A 23,658-nucleotide genomic window follows, 5' to 3' on the forward strand; every position below is an offset into this window, starting at 1 on the left:
GGACAGAAAGCAAGAGATTAGAGACATGCGACAATCAGTTAATTATTATTAGTATATGTTTGTTTGGTTTATTATCAAGTGATTTATTACTGTAACTCCTGGTTAATAAACTCATTGCGGCTTAAGAGGAGGATTAAAAAAAACGGACGCCACGTAGTCACCCACTCCCAACGCAGTTCCATCTTCTCCTCCGACCGCCCAAGAAAAGAACCCGACGAGTGAGTTCCCCCAATCCGCCGAAACCTCCCAACATCCCAACGGAGCCCAGTGCCCAGCCTGCCTCGGCGCGATCCCGCCGCGCTGCTCGAGGTCTCCTTCCCTGACCTGAACCAGTCCAGAACGCCGACTTCGGCGGACGGGATCGTCCAGAGCCGCCGAATCCGCCGCCGTCGTTGATGCACCGGGGCCGGGTCATCGAGATTCCGGCGTGAGGCGGCGAGGCTACCGACTGTCCCTTGCGCGCGTAGGGCATCGGAGGAGCGCCCCGCCGCGGCCCATGGCGTGCCGGGGCTTCTTCGAGTGCGTCCTCAAGCTGCTCAACCTCGTCGTCATGGCGGTCGGGCTCGCTATGGTGGGCTACGGCGCCTACCTGCTCGTGATGTGGCTGCAGGTCGCGCCGCCGCTCCCGCCGCCCGCGCCGTCGCCGGCGCCCAGCGGCGGCGACCTCGTGCGGCTCGGGAGGCCGCTGCTGCTCCTTGTCGATGCGTCCCTGTCGGACTCGGATGGGACCGCGGAGAGGCTCTCCAGTGCCTGGTGCGTGCGTGACGACTGATGTCCTCTGTTACCTCTTTCATGTGTTTATTTAGGAGACGCAGCGGACACTACCACCAGTGTGTCGTTAGATCATTAGATGTTTATTAAGAACACTCGGCATGTTATGTATAGACGAATGTGGATCTTGCAACTTAATAATAATGACTCAATTGCATGTAGTCGTGGCAAGAATCTTACAAAATCGTACGGATACTGTATAGCCCAAGTACAGATCTTCCTTTCCTTTTCGGCATTTTCTGGTGGTATCCTTAGCTACTTTACTATATTGGGAATTTCTGTCATCATGGATATTTCCCCCAATTTGTACTCTTTTATAACTGTCTGAAATTGATATCCCTTAAAAAAATTACCTGAAATTTATATACTGTATTCTTTTAACTTCTGGAAATGATATATATTTTTTTAAAAAAGAATTGATATACATTACAATCTTTATTTTTTCTTCTCATAAGAAATCTTATAATAGGATTAATCCAGAAAGGGTGATGATTTTCGTACTAGTACTATATGATCTCAGCATTACAATTGAAGCACTGTATAATTGCAGTAATCATGTATGAAGTTGCACTGTTGTTAGTATGTTTTGCTTTGTGTATCATCTTTTAAATCTCTTTTTTTTTCATACTTCTTTTAAAATGTTCTGCAGGTTTATTTTTGCTTTCATTGGTGTCGGTGCTATACTCTTCATCACATCGATCTTTGGTTGTGCTGGAGCTAGAAATGGATGCTGCCTGTCTATTGTATCCTTTCTAATTCTAGACTCATTTATGAACCTAATATCATGTGATGTGCTCATATCCAATTTGGTTTCTGTTACTGTCTTGTCAATTTGTGAAGTAATTATGCTCAGTGGAGCAAGGAATCAGCCATAATGACCATTAATATGAATTCATATCCTCAGAGAACATTGAAATGTGGGAACATCCTTGTTCTATTTTTGACTGACATGACATGCAAAATGCAGCTAATGTTCAAAGGCTTGATTAATAATTAACTACAAAAAGGTTTCATGTGTACTTTGTAATGCTTTGCTGTTCCCTACTTGCTGATTTTGGTATAAGTCTCCCATTAGGCCATTAGCATCAACTTATTTTCTGTGGTTGCATACCATGCTTTCCTTGACATCTGGAATAGTACTCATTCCTCATTATTTTGTTCATACTGGTCGAGCTTGGTGCAGGAGGCTTCATTTTCTTCAACCATAGTTGGAAAGAGGTGAGTATACTGTAGATCCTGTCTCTAGTCTCTTATGCATGATGTTTTTTCTTCTTATTGAATTTAATTTCGCATTGCAGGTCATCCCAGTTGACAAAACTGGAAACTTTGACATGATGTACAGCTTTTTGAAAGAGAATTGGAGAATTGCAAAATGGGTTGCACTTGGAGCTGTTGTATTTGAGGTAAAAAAAGAAATAGCAAAGCCCTTGGAATGTTGGATGTAATTTGATACAAGCGTAAAGGAGATCAAGCAATTTTGCTTATGTATTAACTATTAAGTTTGTTTTACATACAAACATACTAGAAGTATGCTCTAAATTTGTTATCAAACTGTAGTGGCAGCCATCCAAATAAGGGAATGTTAGCAGTATGCTAATTATGAACCGAAGCAGTTGTGAGAAAAATGGTTGGGAATTTACACCTCAGTACCTTGTTATTTTATCTAAGTTTAGAGCTTTTTCGGGTAAATCAATTTTACGAAGTTTATCAAAATATAACCTGGCGGCATGTTTATTATGAGTTAACAGGATGCTCCCTATAAATATTTCATATCCTCTTACGCTGCTTCTCTTATTCCATTCCTGCTTGCTTCACTTAATGTGTTTTTGTTGTAGGTTACTAGGTTAGATTTGTCAGGGTAAAATAAAGTAAATTTCCCAACTCTGCACATAGATTTTTGAGAATGTCTCTTTGGGGTTATTTTTATGATTTTTCATCACTAGGCTTGTACAATGGGAGAGTTTTTTTTGGGTCACTGTCACGCCTCAAGCATATATTAGGTAGTAGTAATGTTAGACAAGTGGAATTGACCTGATTAGAACATATTTAGAAAGAGTTGAGCTTTCTGGTGAAACTGAAAGAAATTTGCATACATTTGAGCTTCTGTGGAAAAAATAATACCTGTTATGAAAAGATTTCTAACCTTAGCTTGCACGTATAGTGTCAGTTAAATTCATTTTTGCTTCGTAGAACTGAAATATCATCAGAGCTTGCAATGTTTCACCAGCTAGAAGTAATAGCAGCGAACTGTTTCTTGTTCTTTATGCAGGCATTGTTGTTCACTGTGGCTATCATAGTACAGTCGGGGAATCAAGCTGATTATGACAGTGACGATGAGTACATCGGCGCAAGGTCTGGAATACGGCAGCCGTTGGTGAATCAGCAAGCTGCTGCCACTGATCCTAGGGTGCCCAATCTCGACTACCGCCCAATCCGGAATGACGCATGGAGCCAAAGAATGAGAGAAAAGGTACGATGCCCTCTCGAGCACATGTAATTTTTATGCGGGTGCCTCATTTATTTCTTTTGCTTACATGAACATCTTCTGTTGTGGCAGTACGGGGTGGACAGCTTTGATCCGAACAGGTTTCAACAGGCCACGATATCTCCAGGAGAACAAAGAAACCGATGCACCATTCTCTGAAGCTTGATTGACAGCAACCAGTAGTGGTTCCAAGTTTTATATACATCCAACCGTACAATTACATCGAGTTGCAGAGAATATGTGCCTGATTGTGTAGCATATGCCTGTATCTGTTTTTTGGTTTATATAGTCCAAACTCAGCACACCAATGCACAGGTGCAGGTGCCACAATCCTTTTAAGTTTTTCTAATAAGTACTGAACCTAGTTTGTGTTTTAGTCTAATGTTCCAATGTGCATAAAACTTTTCCTGTTTAAGTGATGGTCACTACATTCACGAATTTGCGAATCAGACATGTTTGTTACGCAAAACTTTATCAGAGATGTCTATGAAGCTGTTGAGCTTTCTTGTCGTGCATAATTGTGACACAGCATATACGGATTGAAAAAGGCATCTGTTCCTCTGTCCCAAAAGAAGTGATGTGTTCCCCCTGTCAAATATCCACAAAAACTACTAGTCATCTTACAGATAAAGATCGGCTATGACCTTGTTTAGTTGAGGAGGTGAAAAAATTTTAGATACTGTAACACTTTTGTTTTTATTTGGTAATTATTGTCTAATCATGGACTAATTAGGTTTAAAAGATTCGTTTTGTAAATTACAGGCAAACTATACAATTAGTTATTTTTTATCTATATTTAATGTTTTATACATATGCCGCAAGATTCGATGTGATGAGGAATTTTAAAAGTTTTTAGGTTTCGGGGTGAATAAACAAGCCATACGACCTATTAGCGTCCTGATCAGCACTCCATACTGTCTGCTGTCCAAAAGCTGGAAAGTGGTGTTGATACTGCGCTGCAAAGATTAGTACATTAGGAAATCAAGGGGTTGTGCTGTCTGCTCCTCAACTGCAGCTACTGTGCTGCTGACTCGACCGAACACCACCTATGGCTATGCCTTTTATCATATTGTGTGTGCTGCCTTCTGAACTATTGCACCATTTTTTTCTGAATTGTGACAATCCGGGCAGGTATTGCACTATTTTCTCTGAAATTTTGACAATCCGTACATAGCAATAACTGAATCACTGATCCTACACTGATAGTCATTGTCCCTCGACCTCTGCAGTGCCTACCGAGCTGAAACAAGCACATGGCATCGTTGCCTGCTGCTGCTAGTGCTAGGAGAGGGTCAAGCCTGCAATCACAGTCGGATAAGAATCAGAGAGAGGGTAGGGTGTCCAGCCCAGAAGTCCATCAGTCAAGTCAATCAGGCATTCAGGCCTGTGCCACGGCAAGCAACAAATGCTTCTGTTCCTGACCATCTGGTGCGATGCACCCTCTGATCTCAACACTTTGATGGATGCCATGTTGACAACGGTGTCGATGTTCCCAGGGGCTAGGGTCAGTTTATTGGGCTACTATGCATAGATTAGTTGTTCCTGACTAAAAAAGTCTCAGCTGATGGCACGAACGGTTTAGATCAATCAGCTCATGCATACTTGCATCCCTACATGCACTACTAATCAGCTCATGCACCAGTTTCTTCAGTTACACTCAAGAGAGACCATGGTGAATGCATTTTGGAAAAAAAAGGGGGAGGGGGGACAAGAAGGTTTGGATCCAAGTACAGTCAGTGAAACATTCAGAAATTCAGAAACAGAGAAAATACCATAGGTTTATATATGTCTCATTTGATTTTACGGACAAGTCGACGAGGTTGAGCCCTAGTTATTTCCAAAACTCTCATTTATTCTGCGGGTTCGCCAGATTCATCGAAGGAACGCAGAAGTGGATGGGGGAGAATGGAGATGAGGAGAGAAAAAAAAAAGAATTGCTTCAGGGAAGAACTCTATGCATGTGCACTCAAAGCATCCTTTCAGAAGCTGCCTTCATAGGTGATCTCAGTATTTTCAGGGACACTATCATCAGCTGCTGGGCTTCTGCTCTGCACCAGGTGAGGCCTGACGAGAGTGAAAATTGGTGGTTAATTTTAATTCACATAAAGAATAACAGTGAAATGATGTTGGTCTTCTACAACATTATTGTTAAGTGCAGTTTGATGGATGAATACTTACCCCAACTGATGTCACAAAATTGCAGACTGCGCATTTCACAGACCTAGCTCCATACTGGTACATGAGCAGCATACGGCAGTTCCCGCAGTTTACATGCGCAACTTGATTTGCTGCGATGGGAAACAAGAAAACCATTCGTCACTGGAAATGTTAAGAATGAGTTGAGCACTTATTTTCTGAACTCTGAACAATTATAGAATTTCTGAACGTGATGTGTACTTGATGAATGGGACTAAAATCTTTGTGAACTTTCAGTAAATGCTTGGCAGACTAAAGTAGTTCTATCTATGAGATATTCGTTCAACTCCAGTGATTCTAGGATATCCCTGTCATCCTTTTCATCTTTCTGGATAATAACCAATTTCAGTGACTATGACTTCAAGATAGACCAAGTCTATGATGTTAAAATTCTATTGGCAGGTTGCTAGAGTTTTCCAAACCGCACAATATATAGAAGTAGGATTTTTTTCAGGAATCAAAGCCACAGAATATACTTCTTCCAACTGAGAGGAAAAATGATATTGAAGCTTCATAGGTCTAATACCTTCCATAGCCAGGTTAACGGTGTGGCAGCAAGAACATTGTACACTAGTCGCACCACGTATGTACATCAGGAGAGTGTGGCATCCTCCACAAACTAACTGTGCCATCTCAGTTCCTGCAGAAAATTCACATTTCAGGCCAACAACCAGTACTGATACTGCACCAGAATTGCAACGCTTCAAACTTCAGAGGGCAAACAAACTTGTCCCCTTTGATCTCCCTGAACTATCATGAAACCTACAACTAGATCTCTGTAGTGGATAAAAAGCTCTCATCTCCTATGTTTATATATAGTTTGCAAGGTGCAAAACTTTATAGATACAGCAAATGCTACTTCTTAGCCTGTTAAAAAGAACAGAAAGAACGAAATGGACAGTACTCTAGTTCTGCACGCACAAATGTGGCTTAATGTTCAGATGACGTGTTACTTACTCGCAAATTCTACAAACCACAATGAAAGTAATTCATGTGCGTACCTGGAGCCGGCACGGCAGTGACGGTGCTGCAAACGGCACAGCAGACAGACGTCGCACCAGCTGGATACATGAGGAGATTCCGGCACCCGGTGCAGACAAGCTGGCTTTGGGCCCCTGAAAATTGCAGGACGGACAAATGACACTTCGTGTATGAATTTTCAGCTACACAATAATCGAACCTCTGTTTCAAAAAGGCCCCTTTCATGCATTACAACATCAAAGTCAGCAGATAAAACTCCACAGTCCAATCCCACAGTTTTTGGGCAATTTGTTACATAAAAACATAAAAGTTTCACCAAGCAGACGGAACTGCTGCAAGTTCTGAACCAGAAACTGCTGGTTCTAACCAAAATTAAGCAGCATATGAACTGTATCAGTAACACGACTTGATAAAAGAAACAACTTTTTTATATAGTTTTCATACAGCTCAACATTTCTTGGCACCTAGCATCACTCCTTAAAGTCGTTATACAAGCCAAAATTACCCTGTGCGCATATGAGGTGGTAATTGGGGGGCAAAAAAGATTTACCATTAGGCGGCGTGAATGGCACCGGAGGAGTCGGATACGGGGCAAGGGGAACCGGCATTGCCGTGCCGGCTGCCTTATGCGATGACGCTGCTCGGGAAGACCTCGCAGATTCCGGCGGCGTTCAGGCGGCAGAAACCAGCTGCTTTGCCCTGCATGAAACCCTGGAGAAAACAGAGCGAGAGAGGCTTCAGTTGCATTGAAATCCACAAATCTTGGAGAGATTGCACACAAGAGTGCTTCACTAGCAACAATCGACTTAATAGGATTCCTTGGGAAACAGAAAAATCGATTCTCTGAATGCACGTCAGAATCAAATCTTTCAGGTTCAGGTTCAGGTTCCAATTCCTCCACAAGTCGAGAGTCTCAGCTCTATCAACAGAACGACAGAAAAAGAACTAGTCCATCCCACCAGCTCAGGCAACAAGCTGTTTTCAAGGACCAAACCAACTTTCAAGAAATTTCACTAGTTTGAAGAGATTGATTAAACCTACTGGTAAGGATTTTTCATGAACAACCATATTCATGGAAACTGTTTGCCATTGTTGGTCTGATGCAATATGAGTAGACTGAGCTCAGGATAAGGCAGGGGTTTAAACAAAACTCACAGCTAATCCAGTGGCCCAAAAGAACAAATAAATGCTTGCCATCTCACAGATAAAACAGGCAAAGAATCACCCACATGACCATATCAAGGCCAATAATAATAGAAAAAAGAAATCCCAAGATGTAGTTCCCAGCCAATCATCGAAGAAGAAGGGCAAGAGGGGGAAATAAAAAACAAAGAACAAGAGGGGAATCAGCACCTAATAGTAATGCTTATGGCTACTTCATGCATAAGAGCAGTTCTTGGGTTACCGCATCTCTCTCTTCTCTCTCTGTCTTCCTCTCCTGTCTCCCTCTCTCTATGTGATATCGAGAGGTTGACAAATTTATAGGGAAGAAAAGAAGACAGAGTATATGATGGGTGGCCAAAAAGGTATGTAAAGCTTCTCTCGGCTTATTGGAACTTCTTTTTTCTTTGTACCCAAATAAAATTGCGTCTGGATTTTTTTTCCGAGTTTTTTTTAATGTTATTCCATATGTAATGTAAAATTCTTCAAAAATACTCAACATGGTGTATATTTATAAAAAAGTGGAACTTAAAATCTTGGTAATCTCCAATTCATTGCTTCATCATAGTGAAAACCACATAGAGATACCAAAATGCACAGAAAAGAATATTTGCATTTTTATGTTCACACCAAATAAGGAGTTGGAAGATTAAGTAACCAATCAATGCGTACACGGAGCTCCTCCTTTATTTCTCAAAAGTTCTAATAAAATTCCAGTAGGGGCTGAGCCCCTCCTGTTTCCCTCAAAAAAAAAAACAGTAGTGTTCTGCCCTAGACAATACAATGAGTCATCAAATTTGATTTCTCAGTATCCTAGTCACCGGTGATGCAATGGTTTTCACAAAACTGCTGGTACTAGATGGCGAAGCACTTAAGCATAGTTCAACTAATTTGAGTGTGACATCAAATCAGTTGATCCCATGTTCCAGCCCACAGTTTCATTATAATTATGACTAGGCAAAGAGAAAAATGATATGCAATTAGAAAAAAAATGTCAATACTTCAAGCAACGATTGATAGAACAGCTTGGTCATGATATTCTTTTATTAGAAAAAATAAATCATCACTGGTCCAAAACTACATACCTCTTTCAGAACAAAGTCATTACAAGGTTAATAACCAGAGAAGATCGAGTTATTTATGAACATGTAAATAAACATAGCAAGAAGGTAATGCTTCAGACAGAGGACCAGGTTGGTCATCAAAAATGAAAACCAAACAAATTCGCCTGTCATTTTCCTTGTGTGGTCTACCCTTGCAGTGAGTGAGTGAGATGCGATGAGATGAAAGATGCCAACGCTCGCCATAGTACTTCACGTTTGAGACCTAGGTAGTGGCTGTGGAGATGCCACGTGCGCACCAGACAAGTCACGAGGCTCGTACACAAAACTCTGGGTCTACACACGTTATCACACAGTAAAAGTGGTGTGCTGTGGAGGACACACGAACCACTTTCCTTACCGTCACTTTCATGATAGGCTACCCACTTTTCCATAACAATTATTATGCAGTTTTTTTTTTGTGGAAAATAATAATACAATCAATGCAGGACTATACTGTTTTGAGAGTTGGTCTATTTAAAATTTAAGGAGATGTTTGGTTTGAACCTCCGCATGAGAGCCAGATGTATTTCTCAAGGTGGGAAGTAAGCACGCTTAGGTTTTATTTAGATGCACATTTATCTAACTGAACCTCTTTTGTGTTGGAGTGTCTTGAGGTGTAATTTAATTTAAATTCTGCTTTAGTCCACTTCATCACGTATAAATTAAGGTAGGTACATGTGCATCCAAATAAACCCTTAGGTACAACTGATTTGCTCTGCAATATGTCCTTTATCTTTGGTGATGAACGGAAAACAACTCCAACGAGTTAGGATTTTGGACTTTGGGTTTACCAAAATGGTTTGCTAGCTTACCGAAATGCCTAAGTAGCAAGCCGGTAGTGACTACTGGTGGTGGTGCACACACAAGGCAAAAACTTCACTAGATGACGAGATTCACACCAATGCCAAATATAGCAGTGCGAGCTAGAGTAATGCCAGTTGTGCACTGGCAGAGGGTAGAAGAATCATGGCCAAAAGTTGGGGTTTTAAACATCCGATTGGACTCATAACATGCCCTACTGTATTTATCATATATATTACTCCATCTGTCCTGGAATAGAGTGCATTCTGGCATTTGAGATATATCCCCAAATATAGTACATTCGAGGAACAAGAAGATAATATTTACTTAAATAAAATTATGGAAGAGGAAATTAATTGAGTGTTTACCATATTTTCTACAAGAAAACTTAAATTACACCATTTTATCATACGAATAGGATCAGATTTCAATAAATTAGGAAGTTAAGTGAGGGGTACATGCGTCTATTGCCCTTTCTCTTATTTTATCTTAGAATAGCCACAACGCATTGTATTATAGGACGGGGAAGTATCTCATAAAATGCGGGAGATCAATTTCATAGTTAATATTAATGTAGTTTTTCTCCACATTGATTCATTTTGATTAAATGATTCTTTAATAATCAATGAACTCGTATGGAGAAAAACAACAAAGTTATGGTTGTGGTATTGAAGTGATGTAGCTAGTGTTACAAAGATAAGATCTGGTACAAGATATTATGAACTTTTTCAATGGCTGAGTTTATACATAAACATATGAAAAGAACTTATAAGTAATGAAGCTTTCCTTATCGAAAAAAATCTTTGCTTAATTCAGTGACTTAGCTACTGTAGATTTTGTATTCCTGAAACTGAAATATTATGTCAGGTATGACACTCCTTGGTTATATGCAAAGTATGACCGAAAAAAAAAGATCTACTGATCCATTTGCAGGGCCAGACGGGGTGAGTCCTCAGTTTCTCACTACTTTTGGAACCATTTGCTGTAGTATAAACTTGAGACAAAGAAGGGTCGAGTGGCTACCAATTTGCACGTCTCCATTGGTAGATCCCCCGTGATCTCTTGGACCCCCACATCTGAATTATTGGGATCGATCCTCTGCATTCGCATACATAGCAGCATCTCGCAATCGTGATATCAGAAGCATATCCTTGACGCCATCCTGGAGAATGGGAAGCAGGAAAAGGAGATGTAACGGCGCAGGCTCTTTTGGAAGCAGGCAACGAGATGTTTTGAATTTCCTCATAAGCTTTCGACATACCGCGAACAAATTCGTTCGCTTCTATATAGAAGAGGGACTGCTCTACAGCATTGGCATGGGATTTTTTTTTTTGATATACAAGAGGGACTGCTGTTGTTGACTGCTACTCCCTCCGTCTCACGATACTAGGCGCAACTCAAAAATCACAAAGACCAAGGAGCAAATTAATTAGCGCGTGCTCCTAAAAATTTCTCTTGGGTTCCATCTCCATTTTAATGCATGCAACGTTTCTTCACGGTGCCGTTAGCCAAAACACCGAGCTACTCCCATGCATGCCTACATGCAGATGCAAATTTGACGGAGCTCATCTAACGGATGGGAGTAAAACGAGGAGGTATAGCAATCTGCAGTAAATTGTGCATGCAAAACAGGCTACTGCACTAGCTGTTGCATGCATCGGAAGAGTCTGGCGCCTTGTATCCTGGGACTCACTGAAAAAGCAGTTGCGCCTAATATCTTGAGACGGAGGGAGTATCACTGTTGAAGGTGCCCTTTTCGAAGCCATGTGAAAGAATGCCATGGTATTGGTAGAACGGTAGAAGTAGGAGACTAGAGAGGAGAGTTTTGTTTGGGAAGGGGCAGTAGAATGAGATGTGTGCCCCAGCTAACCACCCACTCCCAGAGTGGATAATGGGATAAGGCAGAGAGAGGGCAGAGGGACAAACCCATTGCTGTCTGACCACAGTACCCTTTCTTTGTAGTTGTGCGTGCCTGAAAATCTTCAGAGGCGCATCGCATGCAGGTGCAGTCACAGGCATGCAAATTGTCAAACGCCCAACAGTGAAGGGCGTGAGGCCTTCGCAGTAGTGTTAGCGTCTGCGCTGCACACACACACACACACACACACACACACACACACACCAGGAACAGTGTGAGATGAGGTGCAGACAGGGACGCCAGACTGCCTGCCTGCCTGCTGATTGCTCATCCTCTTCATGCTTCTCCTCTCCTCCTAGTATTAATTAGCCATGTGATTATGCTATGCATCGTCGTCTCGTCGTGGTCGTCAGCTCGTCATGCTCATCGAGTCATCGTCTCCCGTGTTGGTGTTTGATAAGAGAAGGTGCTGTGTACTGGACGGCTGGGTTGAATTCATGGCGGACGCAGACACCTGTTGTGACGCTTTTGGTAGTCTGGCTAGCTGTGGCTCGTGGGGCGCGCCAGGTCAGGTCCTTGTCAGCACCCTTCAATTTCAGTTGCTGGCCGTTACTTTCCTCCGAGACCTAGCTTGACAGTGAAACAAATGCAAGAAATGAGCTCATCCATTTACCTTTCCGGCTTTCAGGTCAAGCTCCGGATAATTAATTGCTTTATTCTTTCTTGAGTTATATTATTTCTTACACACGGTCTCAGAAAATTGACACAAATCCCTCCACACCTCCGTATTGTTTCTGATTCTCAGAAATTTCAGTGGCTGCTGGCCGGGGGTTGATGGATCCGGGATGCGATTCAGATTCTCGATTGAGTGCTTCATGATTGGCTGGCGAATGACGAGCGTGGTAAACCTGACACGTGGAGGACACCACTGCCCTAGCTAATTACAGATACAATGCAAAGATCGGCCGATCGGTGTGTGTGCCGCCGGCCATGTCAATCATATCGCAATCGCAGACGAAACCGGAGGGCGGCGCACACAGAATTGGAGCTCGATCGGTCGGTCGCTGGCTAAGCTTTTTGGGCTTTGAATGATGCATGGTGGGAATGAAGGATAGATGGAAACGAATCAAGCGATGAAGAAAAACCAGAAGCCGATCGAGAGCCCATCAGAGGATGGAGGGTGGTGGAATGCGATGGAGCCTTGCTTGGGAGGTAGCGGACGGATAAACGAGAGCCTAATCGCTGTAATCTGGACCACTAACTCGAGATTTGCTGGGAAAAATATCCAGGCAGCAGGAAATCGATGGATGTGAGAGCTAGATAGAGCCTGCTTGGCCTTGGTGGTGGTGGTGTTGTGTGGTGAAAACTGAAAACGCCGGCGAAATCTCGCGTTACGTTGCATCACACTGCTGTCACACCTACGTCGCCACAATGAGTGAATGAATGAATGAACAAAGGGTAGATTTATTAGACACACAACAGATCTAGGAAACTAGGAGTAGTATATCTGAAGAAATACAATTTCAACTCAAGTTTTGTTTAGTCATGTCATTTATATATGTATATTGGGAACGAGCGGTGTGAGTTAAAAATGGGCATGCATGTCGTGGCCAATTGGCAACCAACGATGAAGGAACAAGTAGTACGTACAGATGAGACGACACGCGAGCTTGCTGGTAGGACTCCACACTCCACTCCCAGCCAAGCCAGCTGTTGCTGCGGCTGCACGCGCGTTCAAGCTGCTGAATAAATACTGAATACTCCAGCAGCTGGGATTGATTGGTTGCTTACCAAAATTTGTCATGCCAAAGGATTTGGCAAGCCATAGATTTGGCTAATGATTGGTTTACTATCAAAATTTACTAACTTCGTATTTAGCTTACCAAATCTTTGGTAATTGTTTTTGCTCAACTTTTAGCTTAAATCTTTGGCATGGCAAATTTTAGTAGGCAACCAATCAGGTCCATACATATAAAAAAACGGTGGCTATACTGGCTTAGCTGCAGCAGCCCCAAGTAGCAGGTTGCGTGCCTGCGTGACAATATATGTATGATGATCAATAATGTGCATCATGCATGTTAATTAGCGAGGCCACTACTAGATCGAAACAACAACCTCTGAATGTCTTCATCTGGAGAGTTTTCGACAGGTACCGAGTTGAACAGGGTCTTGAAGGAAGCAGCTGGGTACTGAGATGTACCTAGCGCTGTACCTGGCCGGCGGTGCCATTGGTGGCAAGGCAAACACAAAGGACTCGGCCGTTCGTCTTCCTCAATCAGCCATTAACCCTCTACAGTTGCTATGATGCTAGGGTTGTACACGTAGGTACGGTAGCGCCCCATACAACAGTACACCGGCCTGAAAAGCCTGTTCGTTTGAACTTATTTGTCGAATCTGTCGACCATTTAACAGTATTTTTATCTCATAATAAATCAGCAAACAAGCATGTCTTTTCACACAAGCAAACAGTGTTATAAGTTAGTTCACGTTTTCACTTTGTGTCAGTGACATGTGAAACCCATTATTGAGTTGATGACAAGTGGGTCCATGGGAGCGTCCTGTTAATTATAATGAGTGAAACGCTACGATCAGTCGAGCACACAGAGACTAATTAACATCGAGAACCCTGAATGGGCTTCTCTCTGCTTCTCGATCGACCCACGCATGTCATCATCAGTGACGCTGCACATGGATCTCGTCTCGGACGGACCATGGCAAATTGGCAAATGGATGGCCGCTAGCTACCTACTGTTTGTTTGTTTGGAGTGCATGATGCGGCGAGCGGCATTGTTCTTGTTCAGCGCCAGTCGCCAGATGCCGGCCGGCATGCCGGGACCAGATTGCTGTCTCACCTCTCGCAGCGGCGGCAGCGGGGCATCCATTGGCCGCCACACTCCACTCCGATCCATCCCAATTCCCCATCGTCGGCGAATATTCCGACGGCCGTGTACGTGTCGACGTCCGGTACGGTCCCCGCCCCGCCCCCGGCCCGGAGACGGCGATCGACAGCCACACGATCCATCGGTATGTCCGCGTTTCATTTGGCAGTCACTTGCATTGGCCAGCCAAGGATCCATGGAGGCACTCGCGGGGGGGTCATGCATGTCAGGGCGCGTTTCTGTCGCTGACTCGCTGGTGCAGTTGCTAGAATCTCGAAGAGTCGAAACATTTCAAATTTGATTAAAATTATAGGATAAAATAATAATATTTATTATATTAACTAAGTATCATTAAATTCTTCATTAATTATATTTTTAAAATATATCTATTTTATAGCATAAATCTTTATAATTTTGATTAAATTTGAGTCTTTAATATTCTTTGAATATCTTATAATTTAAAATGGAGGGACTAGAGTTCAGTTAGTGACGCCATTCCTAGTCCAAGTTCAAGTGGCCAGGGAGCTTGCTGCTGAGCCAGTGACCCTGTGCTGCTGGCCTGGCCTTGCCGACTGCTGTGCCATCGGCTTCACACCCATTGCCCCCCTATATAGCCAGTACTCCTATAGTCCTATACCTTTTACAATCATTTTGGCTGCTGCTGATTTGCTTGTTAATATATGCAAATCAGATAAAAAAAAACTACCTTCCCTCAAAAACAAAAAAGTAAAAATTAAAAGCTACCTGCTGGTATTGCGACACTAAAAGGTTACCAACACATGGCGTCGGTTACACAATGTACTCCGTCCATTCCAAATGCAGATATTTTAGGTTTGTCCTGAGTTAAGCCTATTCGAACCATTTTTTAAATTATATTTTCTCTATCCTAAAATTAACTAATTTCTCGAGTTGGCTTAAGTTAAAATATACATTCGATCAGGTTATATAATTAAGTTAACTTAAATTAAAATGACTTACATTTTCAAACGGAGAGGGTAGCACCTAATATAAAGACATTGAAAATATTTCTAGGATTGGATCTCCTCAGCTGGATGCTCACATAGACGTGCTTTAGGCCCAGATTATCTTCAGTGTTGGATGCTCAAAAACATGGTAAAGAGTGTTCTGCGGTAGTGACCCTGCCAATAAACCATTGTCCAACACCAAACTCTAGGCAATTATCTTTTTATTGCGAAACGTTTATAAGTACAAATGTATGGACTCACATATATAAACTACCCTTATGAACAGGGGCGGTGGATAGGCCAGTCCAACCTAGGCCATGGCCACCCCTAAGTTTTTCATCTTTCTTAATAAGAAACACTAATCCATGGCAAAATTTGATTTCTTCATTAATGCCCCCCCCCTATATACCCATAAGATATTGTTCAAGCTCCGTCACAGCTTATGAAATAAACATACACACTCTACTTCTATGAACCGGCCTCTTCAAAAGATGGATCACATATGCCTCCCTGTCGTCTAGCACGCCACTTGCCGCTGAAAGAATAATTAGCCGTAAGGTGTAAACACGAGCACCGATGCTAATCACATTTTTTTATGTAGATCCGTACACTAGTACACAGATGCTCTAAGCCGGCGGGGGCAAAAAATTTTCACAGGCGGTTTTACTTGTAACACGACTGTGTTGTAAATTTGTACGGCAAGATTTAAAAACCGCCTGTGATATTCTTTCTATAAATACCCCACCCCTTCTTCCTCCTCGGGCAGAACTGTAGGTAGCAGCCACATTCCATTGGAGCACATCTTGGAGGTCCAGTTTTTCCAAAATACAAGGGGGGAGGTTTTGATCTTCATTTCTTGGAAGGAGGTGGCTAAGAAAGGTTAGTTGATGCCTCTAAAGGCTCTTTTTGTGCCCCCTTGCTCAATTAGAGCTACTTTTTGGATCTAGGGTTTCACCATGAGAGAGAGAGAGTAGAATAGCTAGGTATGGACTATATTTGCTCAAATGAGATTGCTTAAGATGGTTAGATGATGTCTCTCCTCTCTTTTTTTCTATGTTTTCTTCTCTAATTAGTGAATCCAAGAAATATATATGTAGTGCTTTCCATGAATGGTGTTTCCATGCTTGGGAAGAAAGAGAAAGATAAGTTTTCTATTGTTTAGGATGTTCATTTTTATGTAAATTTGATTTCATTATGCAATATGTATTTTTATATATTTCCATGTTTCCTTATCAAATTTATTATAGTGAATCAAGGTATATATTTAGTTGAATCCATCAATGGTGATTTTCTACCTTGTCAATTTGATTTAGTTGTTAGTTTTTTATTATTACTTAGGGTTTTGTCTTTATTTTTAATGTTAGCTCCGAGGTTTTCATCTTCACAAGTTGTTGTTTGAAAGGTTAGATGACAATTTTCCTAAACTACCTGTTTTGCATTGAGATCAATTAATTTACTAATTTTTGCACAGCTCATGATGGAGCGGTCCTTCTGGATGTATAACTTATCAAGACTAGATCCATCATACATACCTGAGGTCCATAGGTTTGTTGATGCTGCTAAGAACCATGCTTTGAGAACAAAGACGAAGCACATATATTGTCCATGCATCGACTGCAGAAATATTAATATTTTTGAAGATACTGAAGCAATCATTTCTCATCTGGTATGCCGAGGATTTATGAAGGATTACTTGATTTGGACAAAGCATGGAGAGGGTAGCTCGGCACCTTATACAATTGGGGACCCTGCGAATATTGATGTCGACGGTCCAGACATGCCTGATGAAGGATTTCAGTTTTTGCACGACACACACCGAAGTGAACATGTTGTGCCAAATGTCACTGCTGGTGGTTTTGCTGGGATAAATGCTGATGACAGAACTCATGTCTTACCAAATGATACAGCCGCAGAAGATTTTGAATTCTTAGAGGCAATGTTGCATCGTCATACTGAACCATCAATGTTATTAATGAAAGGGATGGAGGCCTTGAAGAAGGCGGCTGAAGAGCCTCTGTATGATGAGTCCAAGGGTTGTACCAAAGAGTTCACGACGCTGAGATCTGTGCTAAAACTACTGATGGCAAAAGCCAGGTATGGTCTGTCTGATGTTGGATTCGATACGTTCTTAAGTATTATCGGAGACATGCTTCCCAAGGAGAACAAATTGCCTGCTAACACGTACCATGCAAAGAAGCTGATCAGTCCGCTCACTATGGGTGTCGAGAAGATCCATGCGTGCAGGAATCATTGTATCCTATATCGCGGTGATGAATACAAGGACTTGGATAAGTGTCCAAAGTGTGGTGCAAGTCGGTATAAGACAAATAAAGACTATCGACATGAGGATTGTGCTGCCTCCATGTGTACAGCAGAGAAGAAGCGAAAGAAGACCCAAAAGAAGACCCAGCAGAGTTCAAAACCCACCAGCAAAGATAAAGAAGAGGTTGATTATTATGCGCAGAAAAAGATTCCTGCTTTAGTGATGTGGTACCTTCCAGTGATAGATCGGCTGAGGAGTTTGTTTGCTAACCCTGACGATGCAAAACTAATGAGTTGGCATGCTTCGGATGAGCACAAAAATGATGGCAAGCTTCGCCATCCAGCCGATGGAAAGCAGTGGCAAGATTTTAATGAGAACCATCAAGACTTTGCCAGCGAACCAAGAAATGTTAGGTTTGCACTGAGTACCGACGGAATGAATCCATTTGCTGAGAGGAGCAGCAAGCACAGCACATGGCCGGTGATTCTCACCATCTACAACCTTCCTCCATGGTTGATGCAGAAGCGAAAATACCTTTTGCTAACCATACTTATCTCTGGACCAGTCCAACCTGGAGTTGACATGGATGTTTTCTTGGAGCCCTTAATGGAGGAGATGAAAATGTTATGGATACAAGGTGTTGAAATGGTAGACGAGTATCTCAAAGATTCATTCACACTAAGAGCAATTATTTTTGTTACGATCAATGATTACCCTGCTCTCTTCACATTGTCAGGGCAATTCAAGGGAAAGGTTGGTTGTGTGGTGTGCATAGATGGAACCCATTATGTGTCCCTTAATGCATCTAAGAAAATAGTGTACATGAGGCATAGACGATTCTTATCAAAAGGGCACAGGTACCGCCTAAAAAAGATGGATAAGTACTTCGACAATAATGATGAAAGGAACTCAGATGCACCATCAGGTAATAGCAAAGGCCAGAGAGTTTTCAAAATTGTGAGCAACATCAACTTTGTGTTCGGAAAGAAGACAAAGGATGGAAAACCAAGAAAGGATGTGAAACCAACTCCAGGGGCAACATTCAAGAAGAAGTCCATTTTCTTTGAGTATTTGCCATACTGGAAAGAATTGGACATACGACACGCGATCGATGGTATGCACGTCCAGAAGAACGTGTTTGAAAGCCTAATTGGCACATTGCTAGATATCAAGACGAAGACAAAGGAAGGACTCAATTCACGCTTCGACATGGTACAGTTAGGTATAAAAAAAGAGCTTCATCCTGTTCTTCAAGAAAATGGAAAGTACCATCTCCCAGCAGCAAGCTACAACCTCAGCATAGATGAGAAACATGTGATGTGTGAGTGGTTGAAGAATTTGAAAGTACCCTCTGGATTCTGCTCTAGTATACGAAGTATTGTGTCAATGAAAGACCTTACACTCACCAACTACAACTCACATGATTGTCATGTAATGCTGACTACTTTCCTCCCTATTGCAATAAGGGCTATCAATCCAGTGTTCTTGAAGATGGCAGTCACACGATTGTGCTATTTTTTCAATAAGGTCACACAAAAGGTAATTGACCGTGATGAGTTAGAATCCCTTCAGCAATTCGCAGTGGAGACAGTGTCACAGTTTGAGATGTGTTTTCCCCCATCATTCTTTGATATCATGGTGCACCTTGTGGTGCACTTAGTTCCTCAAATACAAGCATTGGGTCCCATGTACCTGCATGAAATGTGGACGTACGAGCGTTTTATGGCAATACTAAATGGCTATGTATCAACTCGTGCTCGTCCTGAGGCATCCATGATAGAGGGGTACTGTACTGAAGAGGCAATTGAGTCCGGAGGACCATTCTGCAATAGTGTCCTAAGAGACCAGGTCGCAATAGGTTTGCCTCCATCAAGGCATGAGGGTAGGCTGCATGGAAGTGGGAGGATTGGACGGAAATCATTCATCCCGCCAGATTACAATACAGTCCTTGAGGCACATCACAGCATCTTACATCAGCTCTCGATTATGGAGCATTTGCTCGGTCAACACTTGAATGAGCTTCGAGAACATAATCCTGGGCAAATGAATGATTGGATAATGAAGGAACACAAGAAACAATTGTACACATGGCTAAGGGAGCAGGATATTCCATCTGGGGAAACAATTGAGGAACAAACCATCAAGGCTTTGGCATCTGGACCATCACGCCAAGTGACAACATGGCAAACATATGACATAAGTGGATTCACATTTCATACCAAATCCAAGGATAAAAAGAGCATGACACAAAATAGTGGTGTTCGATGCGAGGCCATAGACGACGAAACTGGTGATATTATTACATACTTTGGCTTCATCGAGGACATATGGGAACTAGACTATGGTACATTTCAGATCCCCGTGTTTCGATGTCAATGGGTAGAAGATAAACATGTCACAGTGGATAATTATGGGGTCAGAGTTAAAATATATATAACACTAAAAATTAAAAAGAAATTTAAAAACAATATAATCATATTATAATATCAATATACAAAGAATATATGACACTAAAAATTAAAAAGAAATTTAGAAACAATATAATCATATTATAATATCAATATACAAAGAATATATGACACTAAAAATTAAAAAGAAATTTAGAAACAATATAATCATATTATAATATCAATATACAAAGAATATATAACACTAAAAATTAAAAAAAAATTAGAAAAAAATATAATCATATTATAATCATATTATAATATACATTAAATATATGATACAAATATATTTTACATTAAAAATAATGTAGAAACAATATAATATACAAGTTATTTTACATTATGTTACAACAAATAATGTACAAACAATATAATTGAAAAATATTTATACAGGCGGTTCACATAGCGAACCGCCTGTAGAAATGCATTTCTACAGGCGGTTCACATAGACAGCCGCCTGTAGAAATGCCGCGCATATAAAGGGCCACGTCCAGCCCCTGAAATTTTCCAAGTCCCTGGCGCCACGAAGTTTCAAACCTACGCCGTCAGGCTGCCGATTTTCGCCACCGCCGCCGCCGAGCTCGCCGCCGCTCCGCCTCCGGTCTCCGCCGCCGTTGCTCCGCGCCCGACCCCAAGCCCAGCAGGTATGCCCGCCCTCCCTCTCTTCTCCGACGTCCGCGCTCCGCCTCCGGTAACAGCCACCACCGCCGCCCCGCCGCTGCGCCCCACGGCCTCCCCATCGCCGCCGCCGCCGCCGACCCCCATCTCCCTGTTCCCCACCCCCTCCCCTCCCCTGCGCACCACCGAGAAGGTCCCCCACCCTCCCCTACGCAGCACGGGCACAGAATCCCTCCCCTGCGGGGGTTGAAGAAGACCCTGACGTGTGGGGCCCACACGTCAGTGACCATGTGATTTGTTTTTGGAATGATATTTGGAAAATCATAGTAAATGCTAGAAAAATCGTAAAATAGCAAATATAGACTTTTTGGAATCCTTGTAAAATTGTCTATCCAGTAGATCTATAATATGTCATGTTTTAGTTTGAAATTTTAGCTTTAAAAATAGATTTAAGCAGTTAGGTTTTAATTGCTTATTGTATTTGTCTTTTTCATAACTGTAGTAGTAGTGCTCAAATAAATATGAAATTATTGTGATATGCTTTTCATATGATATTGGAGGCCTAGTAATTGTTTCATGAATTTAGGAATAATAGATTAAGAGATATAAAAATAACTAATGCCCTATGTTGCTTTGCTCTTATTCTTAGTAGATTTGCATGTTTATATTGTTTGACTCAGTTAAGATGTGTTGCTTTGCTCTTATTCTTAGTAGATTTGCATGTTTATATTGTTTGACTCAGTTAAGATGTGAATCTTGCCTTAAGGTAAATATATGAGTTGTAGTACTTTTCATAAGCTTTCCCAAAAGCTAAACAACACAATTTTTGGTTAAGCACATGTGTAGTTATAGTATTTTAAAGTAATGTTTAGAACAAAGTTCACAATTTAGTAAGCTTTCTAGAAAAGATGTAGCAAATATTCACTTTTAATTATTTATAAGTCAACTATTTATTAGTCAACGATTGACTTAGAGTATTATCTTCAGTGTTCATACTATACTATATAACATTTCTGATAACATATATGCTTTAGAATCTTGCAATGACGACTTCTCCAAGTGAAAACACGGAGCAGGCACAAGGGTCCGGCCCTATGGAGCAAGCACCAGGGTCTGGCCCCACCGTGCAAGAAAAAGGGACAGACCACACCGAGAAGGCACCAGGGTCCGGCCCCACGGTGCAAGAAAAAGGGTCAGACTGCACCGAGAAGGCACTAGGGTCTAGCCCCACCGTGCAAGAAAAGGGGTCCGAGCACGTAGAGAAGGAACAAGGGTCCCACAACACGGAGCAGGCAGAAGGGTCACGTGAGTCAACTCCTTCGTACGAGACCTCGGTATGCATACAAAATTTTATAAGAGTTTGACAATAACTTGCAGAATGTTTTTGATATCATAGGGCCTATAGGTATTATAAGATTAAAGGAGGAAAGTGCGAGTCAGGAATACAGGGGCAGCCTTTGAGGTTCTTTTATAAGTGGCCGGTACGTATGAAAGTTTACCAAGTTATTCTCGCTAGCTATATACATAGAATACGCATCATGTTGCAACTCACAAATATGCTCTTTTTCTTTATATAGTGTCACAAGCAACCACTAGGATCGGTCCACTGTGGATTCTACGTATGTGAGTTCATGAGAGAGGGTGGAAGATATATGACTAACCCTTATAAGGTAATTAATGCTCTAAGTAATTAAGGTTGTTAATTATGTATTATGAACATTAAATATATGATGTTTTCTAACTTCCTGTGCAGCAAAAAGACTTTGAAAAGGCGAAGAGCATGAGTGAAGCCACTTTATACAACATAGTTGAGGACCTCTGCAAATTCATGTTGCGAGAAGTCATTCCCAGCGAAGGGAAATATCACGATCGGACCAGCGCCCTAGCAAAGCCTGAATACGGAGCGCTAAGGGAGATTAGTAGGCTTAAGCTAACTCGATCCGGTTATTAGAGCAGAGGTTTCAGAGGTGAAACCTCTAATGCATGTAACAGAAAAAACTTGATGTGTGATCATGTTTGTAATTAATGTAACCTTATGTAAAGTAACAATATATATAAATGAATTGCATGTTGCAATGGTTTACATGATCTCTAGGCTTCAGTAGTTTGAATATTACGTGTATATATATATATGTTGTATGTACATATTAAAATATAAAATGAAAAAAGGTTCTAGTGGGAAAATTTAGAAATTTAAAATTTTTAACACAGGCGGTTATATAATGAGAACCGCCTGTAGAAAGTTCATTTCTACAGGCGGGTTGCATAGCTGAACCGCCTGTAGAAATCTATTTCTACAGACGGTTCTAGGTTACCCGCCTGTGGAAACTCTTGATTTCCACAGGCACCCAGCGCAGGCGGTTCTCCAAACCGCCTGTGAAATGGGGTTGGAAACCGCCTGTATAGTGCTTCTGTGTACTAGTGGTAATATCTCGATGAATTGATAAAGTGTGATTATTCTTGTTACTTACGTATATGAATGTTAGCTAACCATGCAATAATATAGGTTTTGTTAGTTATACTCTTTGTGTTCCAAACTGTAAATGGTTCTAGCTTTTCTGGTTACATAGCTTTTGCACGAACCTAGATATACATGCATTATATCCAAACATAGACCTTGTTTAGTTCCAAAAAATTTTTGGATTTCGGTACTGTAGTATTTTCTTTTTTATTTGATAAATATTATTTAATCATGGATTAATTAGGCTCAAAAGATTTAGACAAACTGTACAATTTGTTTTTGTTTTCGTTTATATTTAATAATTCATGCATGCATGTGCCGTAAGATTCGATGTGACAGAGAATTTTGAATTTTTTTTTATTTTTAGGGTAAACTAAACAAGGCCATATAGTAAAAAGCTATACAATTTGGAACGGAGTATTTCCTCCCCTTAGAAAAACAATGGCGTGAGGAGGGCACATGCATGCAAATTAAAAGCACACGTGATGGTTGACGGTTCTGGATGAATCCACATCCACTCAGGTACCAAAATTGGGCGTGACACCCGTGAGGGACCGTTTCCCTTTGCAAATTGAAGGACACGGACAATCAGATACCCAATCCCGGCTGCGGCCTTCCCTGCTCAAACAAAACTGCCCATCATGCACTCCTTCGTCGCCTACTACGTCT

The 23,658-nt window shown here is 41.6% G+C and overlaps 2 protein-coding genes across 2 annotated transcripts; one reads left to right on the forward strand and one right to left on the reverse strand.

The window, feature by feature from the left end:
• Positions 147 to 3,730, forward strand: LOC8069634 (tobamovirus multiplication protein 2A). The gene is made up of 6 exons (XM_002443857.2): positions 147 to 753; positions 1,421 to 1,514; positions 1,909 to 1,989; positions 2,070 to 2,174; positions 3,041 to 3,241; positions 3,329 to 3,730. Exons 1-6 carry the CDS (start codon positions 497 to 499, stop codon positions 3,413 to 3,415), a joined length of 825 nt encoding a protein of 274 aa, XP_002443902.1. The 5' UTR covers positions 147 to 496; the 3' UTR covers positions 3,416 to 3,730.
• Positions 4,973 to 7,965, reverse strand: LOC8069635 (protein LSD1). Its single transcript, XM_002445052.2, has 6 exons — positions 7,787 to 7,965; positions 6,984 to 7,144; positions 6,454 to 6,567; positions 5,979 to 6,092; positions 5,435 to 5,544; positions 4,973 to 5,320 (listed from the first exon to the last, which is right to left on the reverse strand). The coding sequence occupies exons 2-6, from the start codon at positions 7,039 to 7,041 to the stop codon at positions 5,285 to 5,287; spliced, it is 432 nt and encodes a 143-aa protein (XP_002445097.1). The 5' UTR covers positions 7,042 to 7,144; positions 7,787 to 7,965; the 3' UTR covers positions 4,973 to 5,284.

The sequence above is a fragment of the Sorghum bicolor genome, chromosome 7 (assembly GCF_000003195.3).
Source record: "Sorghum bicolor cultivar BTx623 chromosome 7, Sorghum_bicolor_NCBIv3, whole genome shotgun sequence".
Taxonomy (NCBI): Eukaryota; Viridiplantae; Streptophyta; class Magnoliopsida; order Poales; family Poaceae; genus Sorghum; species Sorghum bicolor.

Bases quoted from the DNA above. Each gene is read 5' to 3' on its own strand.
- LOC8069634 (XM_002443857.2), top strand. From the start codon at position 497: ATGGCGTGCCGGGGCTTCTTCGAGTGCGTCCTCAAGCTGCTCAACCTC. The intron at 754-1,420 runs GTGCGTGCGTGA...AATGTTCTGCAG, and splicing joins GAGAGGCTCTCCAGTGCCTG to GTTTATTTTTGCTTTCATTG. The intron at 1,515-1,908 runs GTATCCTTTCTA...CATCTGGAATAG, and splicing joins ATGGATGCTGCCTGTCTATT to TACTCATTCCTCATTATTTT.
- LOC8069635 (XM_002445052.2), bottom strand. From the start codon at position 7,041: ATGCCGGTTCCCCTTGCCCCGTATCCGACTCCTCCGGTGCCATTCACG. The intron at 6,568-6,983 runs GTAAATCTTTTT...TGCAATTTTCAG, and splicing joins GCCATTCACGCCGCCTAATG to GGGCCCAAAGCCAGCTTGTC. The intron at 5,321-5,434 runs GTAAGTATTCAT...CACTCTCGTCAG, and splicing joins ATTTTGTGACATCAGTTGGG to GCCTCACCTGGTGCAGAGCA.